This window comes from Carassius auratus, chromosome 13 (genome assembly GCF_003368295.1).
Source record: "Carassius auratus strain Wakin chromosome 13, ASM336829v1, whole genome shotgun sequence".
Lineage (NCBI taxonomy): Eukaryota > Metazoa > Chordata > Actinopteri > Cypriniformes > Cyprinidae > Carassius > Carassius auratus.
This window is the reverse complement of record NC_039255.1, coordinates 24558532-24572833: the sequence shown is the minus strand read 5'-3', so window position 1 is coordinate 24572833 and position 14302 is coordinate 24558532. Positions and strand designations below refer to the sequence as shown.

Sequence of the window (14302 nt, the reverse complement as noted above, 5' to 3'; positions counted from 1 at the left end):
CACAGAATACATTAGTTACTGATTAGCTAACTGTTTCTTAACAATCATAAAATTATATTACATACTGATTAATTAACACATCTTTCTTAGTAGTTAACAGTAGTGAGTTAAGTGTTAATGAATAATCACCTGTTAGTTCTTCAATAATTCCTTATTAGTTATGTAGTAAGTAAGACACAGTATTCTAAAGTGTTACCGAAATAATTTACAGTTACTTTGTTTCTGGCTTTTTACTTCTTACAGTTTATAAATGTGTGTATTTCTGTCATGTTGGTTATTTTCCATACACTGAATGTTGTAAAAAGGTAATAAAGAGTTGGTTATTATTATAGTTAATTCTCTTTCCGACTCAGACCACATAGGTCAAAGTTTATTGGTCTGTCATGTGATGAACGAATGACTCAAAAATCCTGAAAACTCGAGAGATGAACGACTGAACGAATCACTCCCCGAGACGACACACACTAAAGATTCATTCAAAAGGATCGAATCGTTCAAGAACGACCCATCACTATTTCTCTGTGCCTTTATTGTTATAGCAGTGGTGTTGACTCTCATTTCTTTAATATTGAGAACAATTTTTAGGACTTTATCTTTATCTTTATCGTCATTGTCCTTGGTGTGAACGGCCTTTAGTACTTCACCATACACTGTGCACTTCACACATGTGCAGTTATGGAAATGAAATGGGTTGTGAGTGCTGTTTCATGCTGAGCTTTAAGACAACAGAATAATAGACTTTAATGTAGAATTGATTATCTACACTTATCTTGTAGTCATTCATCTGTAGTGCTACCATGTTTTAAAGATCATTATGTCTACACAGGCTTATAGATGATTATTAAGCATCCCATATAACTCACTGAGGTATTTACATGAATTCATGAATGATTACACACAAGGCCGTCTTTGATGAGCTTTCAGTTCACTTATTAAGTTATAGCTCACATCGACCCAGTAAATACCATGCAGAAACTGGTTTTGTCTATATTGTTGATGCATGATCTCATTATTCATCACAGTCCATGTTTAATTCTGGAAGGGGATTTCTGATAGAAAAATACATGTGAGGGAAAGTCGAAACTCAAGAAGTGAAATGGTTTGATAGTGTGCTATGTAGCCACTTATGGCTTTTACACAAGTTTGAAATGTATTTATCCTCTGTTCTCTCACAATAATAAATGGCTATTATGGTTTATTTAAAATTGTAGACCAAGCACACATTTTGAATTCATAAATTTAGTGTGACTACACACAGATCATACGGTTAAGGAATAGCAAGCACTTTTAAATGTTGGAGTACATTTCCTGTAATATCTTTTGATATGTGCAGGATTACAGTATATCTTTAATTTGCAGTGGTTGACATCTCATGACTGTAACCAAGAAAAAACAACAACGACAATAGGTTTTTTATTGGAGATCATTTTGGCTAAACACTAGAGACCTGTTATTGTCCGTTATGTTTTTAAGAAACAGCCATTGACACACCCAGTAGTTTTTCTGTCTGTGTTGGACAGAACTGGGACGTGACCCAGGCTGAACCTGAACACAACAGCTCTTTATGTGTTGGATGCAAAGCATTGTTTCTGTGGCACAGCTCTGTTTTGTGCTCTGTGCTCTTTCCGCCGATGCTTCTTCTGAACTGCCTGCAGTCTCTGGACTATACTGAGAGAAACTACACACTACGTTTACATGCACAATGTTTGGTTCAGTCAGACTGAATTCTTTCTGATCAATGAATCTGAATGAGTGTTTACATGAAAGCTAAATAAATTGATCGGGTTGATGTGCTCATTTATATGTCACAAGCCTCAAATCAGAATCTGAGATGTTTTTGGACATGTTTTTTGTGTTCTTACAGTATCTTTCAATGCCCAAAAGAGACTCCTGTGAAGAAGATATTTTAGTTTTTTTGTCCATGCAGTGAAAGTCAGTGGTGCCCGGTGTTGTTTTGTACCACTTTGAGTTTCATTGTATGGACAAAATCAGTAGAAACATCTTTCAGAAACCTTGTTTTATGATCCACAGAAGAAGGAAAGTCCTACATTTTTGGACTAACATGATGGTAAATAAATAAAGACAAAATGATATTTTTAGTGAACTATCCCTTTAAGGCCTAAGCACATTTTCAAGGGCTCCCTAGGATAAATTATTATTTAAATATAATTAATTATTATTGCTATGTAAATATGCAATATTTATATTATTACTTTTTAATTATTTATTTTTTTTCATTTATTTTTATTTATTGAAAGTTTTTTGTTTTTGTTGAAAAGTAACAAAATAAACAATAAAACTGGAATCACAAAATTAACAGTGATTAATTGATTTAGTGTATTTAATTAACCATGATAATTCAGTGGTTACAAAAGATCAGCTTTGTCATAATCACAGCAGAACTGTATTAGCATATATTGGGGGGGGGGGGGGGGGGGTTGAATATATTGTGTTGGACAGTGAGAGGCTCTTTGAAAAGCACTGTTTGATGTAAATGCTACTGTCACTCAATTTTTTTTAGGAATTAATATGATTTTACAATTTGGTTGGCATTTCCATAAATAACTGAAGTCTGTGTGTACAGAAGTTGTATGAAGTAATGGAAACGATCACTACTTCCTGTTCACTGGAAAGCTGTGTAGAAAGAGTCCCTGAATATATTGCTCAGAGCTTGAGCCAGTAACTCACTCAACCTCCTCATGTAAACATGTAGCATGCGGTGGAGCCTGTTACTCACGGCCTGCTGCTGGAAAACCTGATGGGACTCGTTCTAGACGGCTGTGAAGGAACTCTGAGGGAAAAGCAAGGGAGTAGCTGCTTGCTTGTGGGGAAGACAGCAGAGTCCCACCCTCAGCAGCAGCGCTCTGGGAAACACACACACACACACACACACACACACACGCTGGCGTGGCTGTCAGACATGCACGACGCTCTGCTGAAGGCACCTGAGCTGGGGTCGCTCAGCCTGATGAGGGGAGACGGCCGGCGCACCGCGGCGCTGGTGGCGCTCATGTGCTGCATGGGTCAGTAGCTTTCCTCAGCTTCCTGCCATCATGCTTTTGCTGCAGTGTGCTTCCCAGATGCTGTGTTGTAACGCTGGCAGAGGCAGAGTTTATCTCTGTCAGTGCTGAAGGGACGACTGCTGTCACACGGCTCACGTCAGCACATTCATGCTTCAAGCTCTGCTTCAGATTGGGATTACAGATTCAGTGTCTTTCATGTATGTCCGTGTTCTCTTAGGATGCATGATATTACTCTATTAGTTTATTGGTATAAATTGATTTTTGTACTGACTTATGTTGTGTTTGCATATTTCCCAGAATTTGATTATGTATCTCAAAAAACTGTAAGAATGTAATGACACTAAAAAATGCTAGTCTCTTTAGCAAAACGGAAATTTATATCCTTTTTTTCATACTTGTACAGATAATGTTGTCTTGCTGCATTCAATTTTTTTTTATTTTGTTAACTAAAACAAAAACAATTTTTAATAGCTGAAATCTGAAATCAAAGCTGAAATCAAATCAAATATAAACTTTAGCAGAGAAATGTTAACTTAAAGCAACTTAAATTAAAAATAATGCCTTGGCATTTCACTGAAATAATATTTCAAGTTTAAAAATTTTTTTTTCTTCATAAATTGAGCAGTGTTTATTCCAAATGATTTATCCATGCACATTATTATTTTGTCTAATCTAAATATTATTTTGTCTATTAATTTGTCTAATCAAGATACCTTCCCCTCCCGGGACAATCATCTCTGTCCTCCAGCAGTCACTGTAAGCAAACAATAACCCTTCCTAATGAATACATAAATACATGAATGAGGCATTTATAGCAGTTTAATCTGATTGATGATTGGTGTTATTGTGTAAATACCTGCACGCAGTGACTTTGAAATGGATTCAGAATGGGATTATGAAGGGGAATGAAATATTTGTCACCAAATCTCAGTTTACTTATCTGTTATATCTGCTAATAAAAAACATGGCATGTGTCAGATCAGTATTTTTTATGCTTATCTTTGCGATATCTCATGTTTCTTGCTGAGGCGAGGTGTGCTGTTACTTTAGTAGGTGATCAGACTTTGCATCTGATGGATGATAAAAACAAAAAACACATAGCCTACCTCTACGTTTAAAGGAGAGAAACATATCTAGAAACCCGAATATAACAGAGGCTTTTGACTTGGCAAGCAGCCAGAACACAGGAGCAGATGCATAGCAACAGACGGCGGAAGGTTTGCCCAGACAAACAGCACACACATTACTTCACAGAGTAAACATGTAGTTTTCAGATTAGTTTGAGCTCGTTCCTCTCTTTCAGCTGACAGATGGTGATTCACATCTCAGACGCTCTTCTGCACGGCAGGGTCTCAGTTACAGGACCTTTTATATGTTCATGTGCAACATCCAACAAATGTTCAAGTGATGATGATGATGATGATTTCTGTGTCAGATTTGAAGCATCTGCATGATGTTAAGCACAAGAAGACATGGGCCGATTACCGGTTTCAAGGTATACCGCGATGTGAAATATTCACGGTTTCAAAGCCACTAATATAGCGTTCCTGCAGTATGTCTCCTCACTGACTGAAAGAGAAGGAATCACAGTAACAGAGAGTAACACTGACCTCTCCTCCTCAGTCCGTCTCGCACACAGCCGCGTCCGCACAGACGAGCGTGGACGGATAAGCTCGACACGTGCAGTACCACGGGGTACGCGGCTATCTGTGAGCCCTCTTAATGACAAAAATAATGTAATGACGATGGTGTGCGGATTACTGAAATATACTTTGGCCTTTACGTGATCATTAACCGGACTTTTGTTTTCTCTGTTCTGGACTCAAACTGCGTTGCAATGCAAACATTTTCCAAAATGTCATTTATGTGATAATATGAAATCTGTTAACGGCTAGATGGATGCACAGAAAAGTAAGAGAAAGTACTGTAGCAGGCAGATCACTCACTGTTCATGATGCACAAACTATTGGAAGAAAATCCTCAGGATTGATTTTGGGGTTTTCTGAGGGGAGCTGACTTTCTTCTGAAAAGTTTACGTGGTATATTTTCACAGAGCTTGTCAGAAAATTCAGTTTTTGCTTCAAACTGGGTTATTATTCAATCAAATGAATATGATTATTATTATATAACTAAATTATATGATAGGATATAAATGACATGTATAATATGAATCATATAAATAAAATTAAATAACTGTAATTACAGATCTAGGTAAAATAAAGATTTCAGTCTTTATTTATTTTTTTCCTTTTAGGAAACAAATCAAAGAAAATATAAATTCTACTATTTCTAATATTCTGTATGTTGCTCAAAAACAAAATATATTGTGTCCAGAAAAAAGAAAAAAAAATTCACCCAGTAATTTTACAATTTCAAGCCTAAAGCACAAGTTACTTTGCTTTTAATATGAAAATGAGTGTTAATTGATGGGGATTTGAGATGTTTGTTTGAGAGTTTTCTTTAAATTCTGAATGGTCTCGCGGCTCAGCTGTGTGACGCAGGCACATCTGTTGTCATGGACACGGGAAACAAAATACTGTGGTCAGGAGCGCTGTGTAATGGAAGCAGGACTTGCCTGGGATTGAGTCTTTTCTGGAAATAGCTTTCATATCCTGTCCAGAATTAGAAACATGGCATTACCACATGATGAAACCCTCCTGGCCAGACAACATCAGGATTTTTCATCATCTAACGAGTTTTTATCCTTTAAAACTAAAGGCATAATGTGCACAGACTTCATGTTGGAATCTAATGCTGTTTACATCGAAGACATTTTAATGCATTTTCTTTACTATGAACAATCCTCACAAACACAATCCCTGAGAAACAAGAAATGATGTGATGCACATAAACTATTATTTTTTTTTAATCAAACTCCAAAAGTAAAATTAAAGTTTTCATTTAGCCAAAAATTGTAAGCAAATATAATCTTTAATTAATAATATTTAACTTTAATAATCAAATCACTCAAGTAACTGACATGTAAATTGCACATACAGTAAGGCAGTTTTTATATCAACATTTTAATGATCTAATTATATTTCCAATTTGAAATATGAACATAAAAAATATGTGATAAAAACGACAGGTTTTTTAAATCATGCATTCAATTATGGAGACAGGTTAAGTAAAAATACATGTAAAAATGAACATACTCCTCTAGAGTTATTTGTTTTCTAGTTAACAAGCTATAGAATTACTATTTTGCGAAAATTACTAGATATTACTAGATATAATGTCAGTTCTAGAAATTATTTTGCATCATTCTGAAAGAAGTTCTAACATCAATCCCTCTTGTTTTTCAGATGAAAGAGACCGAGTCCAGAAAAAGACCTTTACAAAATGGATAAATCAGCACCTCTTAAAGGTAGGTCTGTTGTAGTTTTCATGGGGTTGGAGTCGTGTATCAGTGCACATTAGTGCTTGTTGGTCGCAGATAGAGAATAGGAGGGTGTTAACTTATGCGGAGGTTCTTTTTGGGAGGGATCTGGCAACTCCACACACACACTTCATTAATTTTTCAGGTGTGCCATTGTCTTCAGGGCATTTGCAGTCACTTCTGGTTTAAAAAAGCTCCTATAATAAATGATGGAGCACATTATCAGTTTATTAACCATGAAGCACATGCCGACGTGCCTACAGAACATTACATGAATATACTGTTCCTGGATAAAATGAAGTGATCTCCAGGACAGTTCTAGCAGAGACCTCAGTCTCAGAACTCATTTTATTTTCAGTATTTTCTAAATTAGGGCCAACTACCTTTCAAGTTTGTGCAAATGTTTTTTTTCAGATTTTCCTAATCAACACACTTACTAGAGATTCAGTAGAATCACTTCAGCTTGACTTTCTGTTTATTTAAGACACATTTATTCCAATCAGATAAATGACTTCATAAATGGTTTTTGATTGTGATTACTGTGAATAAGGCAGCAAAATATTTCACCTTAAAGAAAAAAGGCAAGTAACAACATGCTGGATAAATTGATATGAAGGATTATTATAGTTAACTCTGGAATGGAATGTTCTGCATGACTTGAATAAAGGATTCTGGGGATATTATATATATGACCCAGAAGCCAAGTTAAATGTCTATTTTAGTCATGCAGCTGCACTTGCTGGGGATAATGAACAAGAGGACTTGTGTGAAAGCAGGTCAGTAAGGCAGAGAGGTGACTTCAGCGGCACGGTATTCAAGACAAAAGCAATGTTCACACTTCTGGAGCTGCAGAGGCGAAAGGCCTTCAGAAGAGATGTCTGTCATTGGCCAGCGTCTCATGGGAGCGTTCATGTTTACAGTGCTATGTGTGTGAGGAATAAAATAGCTTTCCACACAGCATCAGGGATAATTCATTGTGAAACAATGCCTCAAAACATCCTTTCGCAATGTGAGACATCATTCCTGAGTGCTTGTTTGCAAGAGTCAATGGCTGATGGTTTCCCAAGCCCTAAGATGATGAGCAATATGGTGTCATTGTTGAGACAGGAGTTGTGATACTGAACTTGGAGAACTTCAACCACATTAATCAAACCATCTGTGCTTTTGGAGTGCAGATATGAGCTGGTTTTGAATTGGTCAGAACTGCTGACCTTTTGCAAGGTGTGCTAGTGTCTCACAGACATTGTCCTACAATGGGTGGATCTGGTCCTTTGTCTTCTGAAGGACAGAAACCAGTGATGGGAGTGTGGCATCTTTGTGCTATTTTAGATATGGTTGATTGCTGGATATAATTCCACATTAAAGGATGCCATCTGAGTTGCTAAGAGAATATGTCATAAATTTTCCTGTATTGTAATGTGAGGATGATTAGATGCCAAGTTATTGGTGACTGGCGTAACGGGAGAGGATGCTGGCATGTGTTGTTTGCCACTTCTCTGCTACTTCTCCATGGCTTCTCTATCGCTCTATTGTTTTTCCATCTAAATCAGTTTTTATATAGATTGTTACTATATTGAAGGCTTTTTACTCAATTAATGCTATCCTCTCATCTTGAATTTTCCATTATTCAGTACTGCTACTGCGAGGTATATTTGGGCAACTGCTCAACTGTCTGAGGTTTGGCCTCAAGGCTAGGACTGCTACCTCTGTAATTGATTGTTAGCTGACTAATGCATCCTGCTGTCATGTGGACCATCTTCTCGCTATGCTGAAGAGTTTGACTAACGGCTAGCTCCAGGCGACCGACAAAGAAAAGCACCAAATATGCTTTAGGAACTTGAAAAAAGATCAACCTAGACACCTTGAGCAAAGATCTCCAGCATCTCTGTTCTGTTGAGTTCTCCTCAGTCACTAAGTCAGTTGACTTCTACAATCGATCTCCGAGCAGTCTCCTTGATTTTCACACCCCAGAACTAGAACTATCACCTTCTAGAAAATTTTTAGAAATTCCAGCCTGGTTTCCGCCCCAGCAACATCACAGAAACAGCTCTGATCAGGGTCGCAGATTACCTGCTGATGTCAGCAGACACTGGTTTCCAATCTCTTCTCATCCTCCTGGACTTGACTGCAGTGTTTGACACGGTGGACCACAACATACTTCTACCATCAGTCTCTATGATTCAACAACTGGTTTTCATCCTAACTCATTGGGATAAATTAACATGTTGCCTTGGGAGAGGCAAAATCTTTGACGCACAACACGTCTATTGTGGTGTCCCTCAAGGCTCAGTGCTTGTCCCCCTCCTGTTTATCCTCTGTATGCTTCCTCTCTGTGGTTTCATTAGCTGGGATTGAATTTAATTACACTGCTATGCTGATGACACTTCCTCTGCTGCCCTGCCATCCTCCACTTTGACTATCTGCCTGTAGAAGATAAAGGCGTGGTTGAAGCAAACCTTCTTACAGCTAAACTGCTTCAAGAATGAATCCATCCTAAGTAGGCACCCCATACCAGGTTCGGACATTTCTCATTACCAGCATTACCATCTCTGGCAAGGATATTCCACTTTCAACATCAGTTACCAACCTGGTTGTTAAAATTTCATGACTTTCATGAGGTTCACATCAAACATCTGTGCACAGCCTCCTTTCATCATCTTAGGAACATTGCTAAACTCCGTCCCACTCTCACCTTTGCAGATGCAGAAAAGCTGGTACATGCCTTTGTCTCCTCTAGGCTGGATTATTGCAATGCATTCCTCGTAGGGATTCCTGACAATAGCCTTCAGAAGCTGTAATATTCTTCTGCACAATCTGACTTTGCTGCAGCCTGGAATTGAACCGCTGGTTTCATCTGGTCAGATTGGAACTGGCCCCCCGACTGAGCCTGGTTTCTCCCAAGGTTTTTTCTCCATTCTGTCACTGATGGAGTTTTGGATCCTTGCCGCTGTCGCCTCTGGCTTGCTTAGTTGGGGTCACTTCATTTACAGCGATATCACTGACTTGATTGCAAAAGATTGCACAGACACTATTTAATCTGAACTGAGATCATGACATCACTGAATTCAATGATGAACTGCCTTTAACTGTCATTTTGCATTATTGAAACACTGTTTTCTTAATGAATGTTGTTCAGTTGCTTTGACACAATGTATTTTGTTTAAATTGCAATATAAATAAAGGTGACTTGCCTTGACTTAATACATATAACAGTGCTGCTAGTATCCTAATGAGGGTGCACAAGTATGACAATATCACCCCTATCCTTAAATCACTCCACTGGCTTCCTGTCTCACTCAGGATTGAGTTCAAGGTTTCCTGTACAGTGTGTTTAATAGATTATAATATTTGTTTAACAACAAACTGATTGCTCAGGTGACAAAATGTCTGTCCGGGGGAAAAAAAAAATCTTAAGTAGACAAAAGCCTCTTAAACAGTCAGATTTTTTTTCTCACAATTTCTTTCTCTTCACTTTGTTTCAGGTCCGAAAGCATGTGAACGACCTGTATGAGGATTTGCGAGATGGACATAACCTTATTTCCCTTCTGGAGGTGTTGTCCGGTGAGACACTGGTGAGTATTGCTCTGTTTCAGCTGGCAGCTGTTTGAGTCAGAAACAAACAATATTGAAGAGGAATAGTTGAACATGTGTTCTGTCACTTGCTATAACATCACAATGTTTTTAAAGGGGGAATCTTAGATTCACCATCCACACCAGTCCACATCTCTCTGTGTGTGTGTGATACTAATTCAACAAACACTCACACACTGATCAGCTAAAAGTGACTTATCCAATTCCTTGCACATTCATGCTTTACAGCAACTAAAACACCTGTGCTAATAGTGTGATCTGTGAAAATGCATTTACTTATTTACACACTAGTGTAAAACAATGAACGTCTCTAGGTTACGTATGTAACCCTAGTTCCTCGAGGGAACGAGATGCTGCATCAAACAACGCTTTGAGGGAATGCGTTTAGCGTGAGCGACTCTGAATATCATGTGTAATCAGTCCAAGAAGAGCGTGACATCACAGGCGGGGTGACATAAGCGACAAGGAAGCTATAAAAGCATGTGTTGCGCAGATGGCGTCAGCTTCCAGTACCAGCAAGCGCCGGCAGGGGTGCCGGGGGTATGGCTCCTAGACGCAGTGTCTCGTTCCCTCAAGGAACTAGGGTTACATACGTAACCTAGAGGCGTTCCTCTTCAGGAACTCGAGCTGCGTCAAACAATGCTTTGGGGAATGAGTACCAACGCCACACTACCAAACCCTTGCCTAGTGTGTATCTGAAGAGCACAGCTTAGGACGAGGGGACAGAAGTGCCTGGAGTGACTGGCATGTCTAGGTCATAGAATTTAACAAACATAGAAAGCATGAACTACCCCGCAGCATTGCAGATGTCCACCATGGATACACCTGCTAGGAAGGCCTTGGAGGCTGCCATACCCCGAGTAGAGTGAGCCTTGGCTCCCGATAATAGGGAGACGACCAGAGGACTCATAGGTGGCGTTGATAGCCTCGACTATCCAACGACTAATAGTCTGCTTAGAAGCAGGAGAACCCCTCTTGGGGGGACCGTAGCAAAAAAGCAATTGGTCTGTTTTTCTCCACAGGGCAGCTCTGTGGACGTATGCGTCCAGCGCTCAAACTGGACACATAAAATTTAGCTTCGCTTGGTCGGGCTCCCAAAAGGGAGGAGGACGGAAGGCATGCAGCACTACAGGTCATGGTTTAACGGAGGGAACCTTAGGAACATATCCCGCTCGAGGGTATATGAACGCTTTGGTCATGCCAGGTGCAAACTCAAGATAAGTGGGGGCCACAGAGAGGGCCTGATAGGCTGCAATGGCCGCCATGTAAACCTTCAGCGTGGAGTGGGGCAACCCTGCAGAGAGCCTGGCCTGTAGAAACTCCAGAACTGTACCAACTGGGCAGTTTGGGTTTAGCTGGCGGTCTCTGCACCATGAGGTGAAGAGTTTCCACCTCAGGGCGTACAGTTTCCTCGTTGAGGGAGCTCTGGTTCTCTGAACCAGAGAAAATACACTCTTCTTGGCGTTCAGTCTCAAAGCAGAATTTACAGAGAACGATGCTCGCTGGGGACCGCTGCGCCCTGGAACACTGGCAGGGTTGGCAGATCGGCCCCCAGAGGGCGCTGAGGCGAGACGGGCACCCTATACCGCTCTACCCCAGCAGAGGCTGCCCTCTGAAACCCTGGGCTTCTGGCGTTAGGGTTTCTTGGCCAAGGACTTCTTAGCTTCTATGAGTGCCCTAAGATCTTGTTTAGGCTTAGAAGACCTAGGCCTCGTGATAAGAGGAGCTAGGGTGTGGCTGGGGCATCTCCCGCCCAGATGCCCCGAGAGAGCGACGAGGGAGGAACTTACCTGGCCACCATAGCTGCCATGTACTGCCCAATCGCTCGGGCGGTCTCCTTCGTGGCGCCGAGGGAGAGATCAGCGGTCTTTCTTAGCCCTGAAATATCATGGGACTTGATCTCCTCTTTAAGCAGGTCGGCTTGGTACACCTGTAACAACACCGCCATGGTGTGCAGACATGCACCACCCTGACCTGCAGCCGCACCCCTTTTGCCCACCAAAGCCGATGTTGTTCTGAATGGCTTTGAGGGCAATGGCGGGGCCTTCAGAGACGATGCTGCGCCGGGGGACAGATAGCTCGCGAGCATCTGTTCCACCCGGGGCATCACTCTATAGCCATGCTCTCCCATCCCCACTGCGTTGCCGTAGTAATCAGACGAGGGGATGTAAAGGCGGGCTGAGAATCTGCGTTTCCATGACCTGGCGATCTTATCATGCAGGTCGGGAAAGAATGGAAGGCCCCAGCTGGGAGGTGGCTGACTCGTGTGCAGGAAGCGTTCATCAAGGCCACTCAATGCTTAATTTGGCCACCGCGTGAGTAACCACCTCCAAGAGCTCCTCATATTGCGGCGAATGGGGTGGCGAATCCCTGTCGACGGACTCCACATCAACCTCCTTGGAGGAAGAGAGGTGGAGTGTCGATCCCTCTCCCTGGGTGGAAGAAACCGCAGAGCATGCTTCTGACTCCAGAGATTGGGCGCTGGGCCCGGCGGAAGTGGAAGGAGATAGGGACTGGCCCGTCTCCATTCCCTCCACCAAATCCACTTGCAAACCCCACTAGTGCAGCCGCCGTTCTGCCTTGGCAGAAGCGGGACCAGCACCGCGGGTAATGCTGGCAAAGGCCCCTCCCTCGAAGAGGACCCTCTGGGAACGAAGCAGCCGCACCGACATTCTCTCACACTGCGGACTCAGCGTGCTTCGCTCCCAGGCAAACCACGCATAAGATGTGTGTATCTCCACCTGTTATATATTGCGGGGATGGAGTAACACACAACCTATAACGTAATCTGGAATCACCTTCACTATGTTTTGATTTCCCCTTGCTCTTCGGCATGACTTGGAGCTCTAACTGGACAGACAACAGTAAATAAGACTCACAAGACAAACAAGTGACATTCACACACAGTGCGCTTGCTGAAAGACGTGAAGCTGACACCAGCTGCACGGCACATGCTTTTATCCATTGGACTGATTACACACGATATTCAGAGTCGCTCACGCTAAACGTGTTGCCCCAAAGCGTTGTTTGACGCAGCTCGAGTTCCTGAAGAGGATCTATTCATATGCACACTATTATAGGAGTTTTGCATTATGAATATATCTTCAAATTATAGTCCAGTTGTGTACTGTGTTGCAGTGCTTTGACTGTGAGCTGTGGAGGAATTCTCGTTCAGTATCAGAGATGCTGTAGTTCCACACTTTGCAAACAAACACATGCCAGCAGCTCACATTTAACAAGTCACTCAGATTTCAGTGAATCTGTGTTCTACTAGAAATTGTTATTACGTGTCATATATTGTTTAAGGCAAGTTGACACAATATAATTTAATCAGAGAAACAAATAATAGAAATGTTCTTAATTCAGAAAAAAAAGAAAAAGAAAAAAAGTGAACAAAATGCAAACTTTACCATTGGCAATCCATATAAAGCATTCAGGAATCCAAAAGAAAAAAAAAACAGTAATAAAAACACTTCAATTTTGATTTGTGTTCTAGAATTCAGTTCAGTTTGGATTAACCCTTATTAAACAAAAATTGCATTATATTGGAAAATATCATGTAATATATTAGGCATATATTCTTATATATATGTTTATTTTTTCCAACATATTAAAAGGGAAAATAATATATTACAATATATCACAATATATTTTAAGAAATATATTGGTAAATATATGTTCCTTTCGTAAGGGAAGCCTTTCCCATGTTACTCCTTTGTATATTATTTTTAAATTATTTTTATATTTTGTTTTCTATATTTGTTTAGTATTAATCTGGATCAAATTATTGACTTTACAGTTCATTTAGATTAATTTAGAAGGTTCTTTTCCCCAAAGCGAGTTCAGGAACTTTGACCGAGGGCAGCTGAGGGCAGCTGATTGCACTGATCTGAGAGATGAGTGCCCCGTTTCTTTTGGTGACACCCTGTTTCTTCTCCTCCTTGTCTCCCGTCCTTCTCATTTTCTTCTTCTGTCCATCTATCACGTGTCCATCTGTCTCTGTGTCTGTATGTGTGTCTCTCTCTCGTGCTCATGTTCCCGCTGGTAAGCCAAGGGAGCGTGATTTTCTGAAGACGTTGCGGTTGGTGAGTGCGGCTGATGCATGCACGGTTGAGCGGCATGGACGTGACCACGATGATGATGATGATGATGATGAGGATAAGGGGGTAGGTGCGGACACGTGTCCTCCTGCCCCCTCATGACAGGACTAATGTAGAGTGTGCTGTGTGTATTAACTGAACTCAGTGGACTGTAGGCACCTGGGGCTCTCCAGATCTGTGCAGATTCACCAGACAGGGAGGGGTAAACA

General features: G+C 40.9%; 1 protein-coding gene across 1 annotated transcript in view; it reads left to right on the top strand.

The window, feature by feature from the left end:
- LOC113113078 (dystonin-like) overlaps window positions 1–14302 on the top strand; it is a 154391-nt gene that overhangs the window by 32311 nt on the left and 107778 nt on the right. Inside the window, exons 5-7 of the mRNA XM_026279235.1 lie at window positions 6329–6390; window positions 9885–9974; window positions 14043–14159. Of these exons, the coding sequence (XP_026135020.1) occupies window positions 6329–6390; window positions 9885–9974; window positions 14043–14159 (269 nt within the window). The remainder of the gene's footprint in view (window positions 1–6328; window positions 6391–9884; window positions 9975–14042; window positions 14160–14302) is intronic.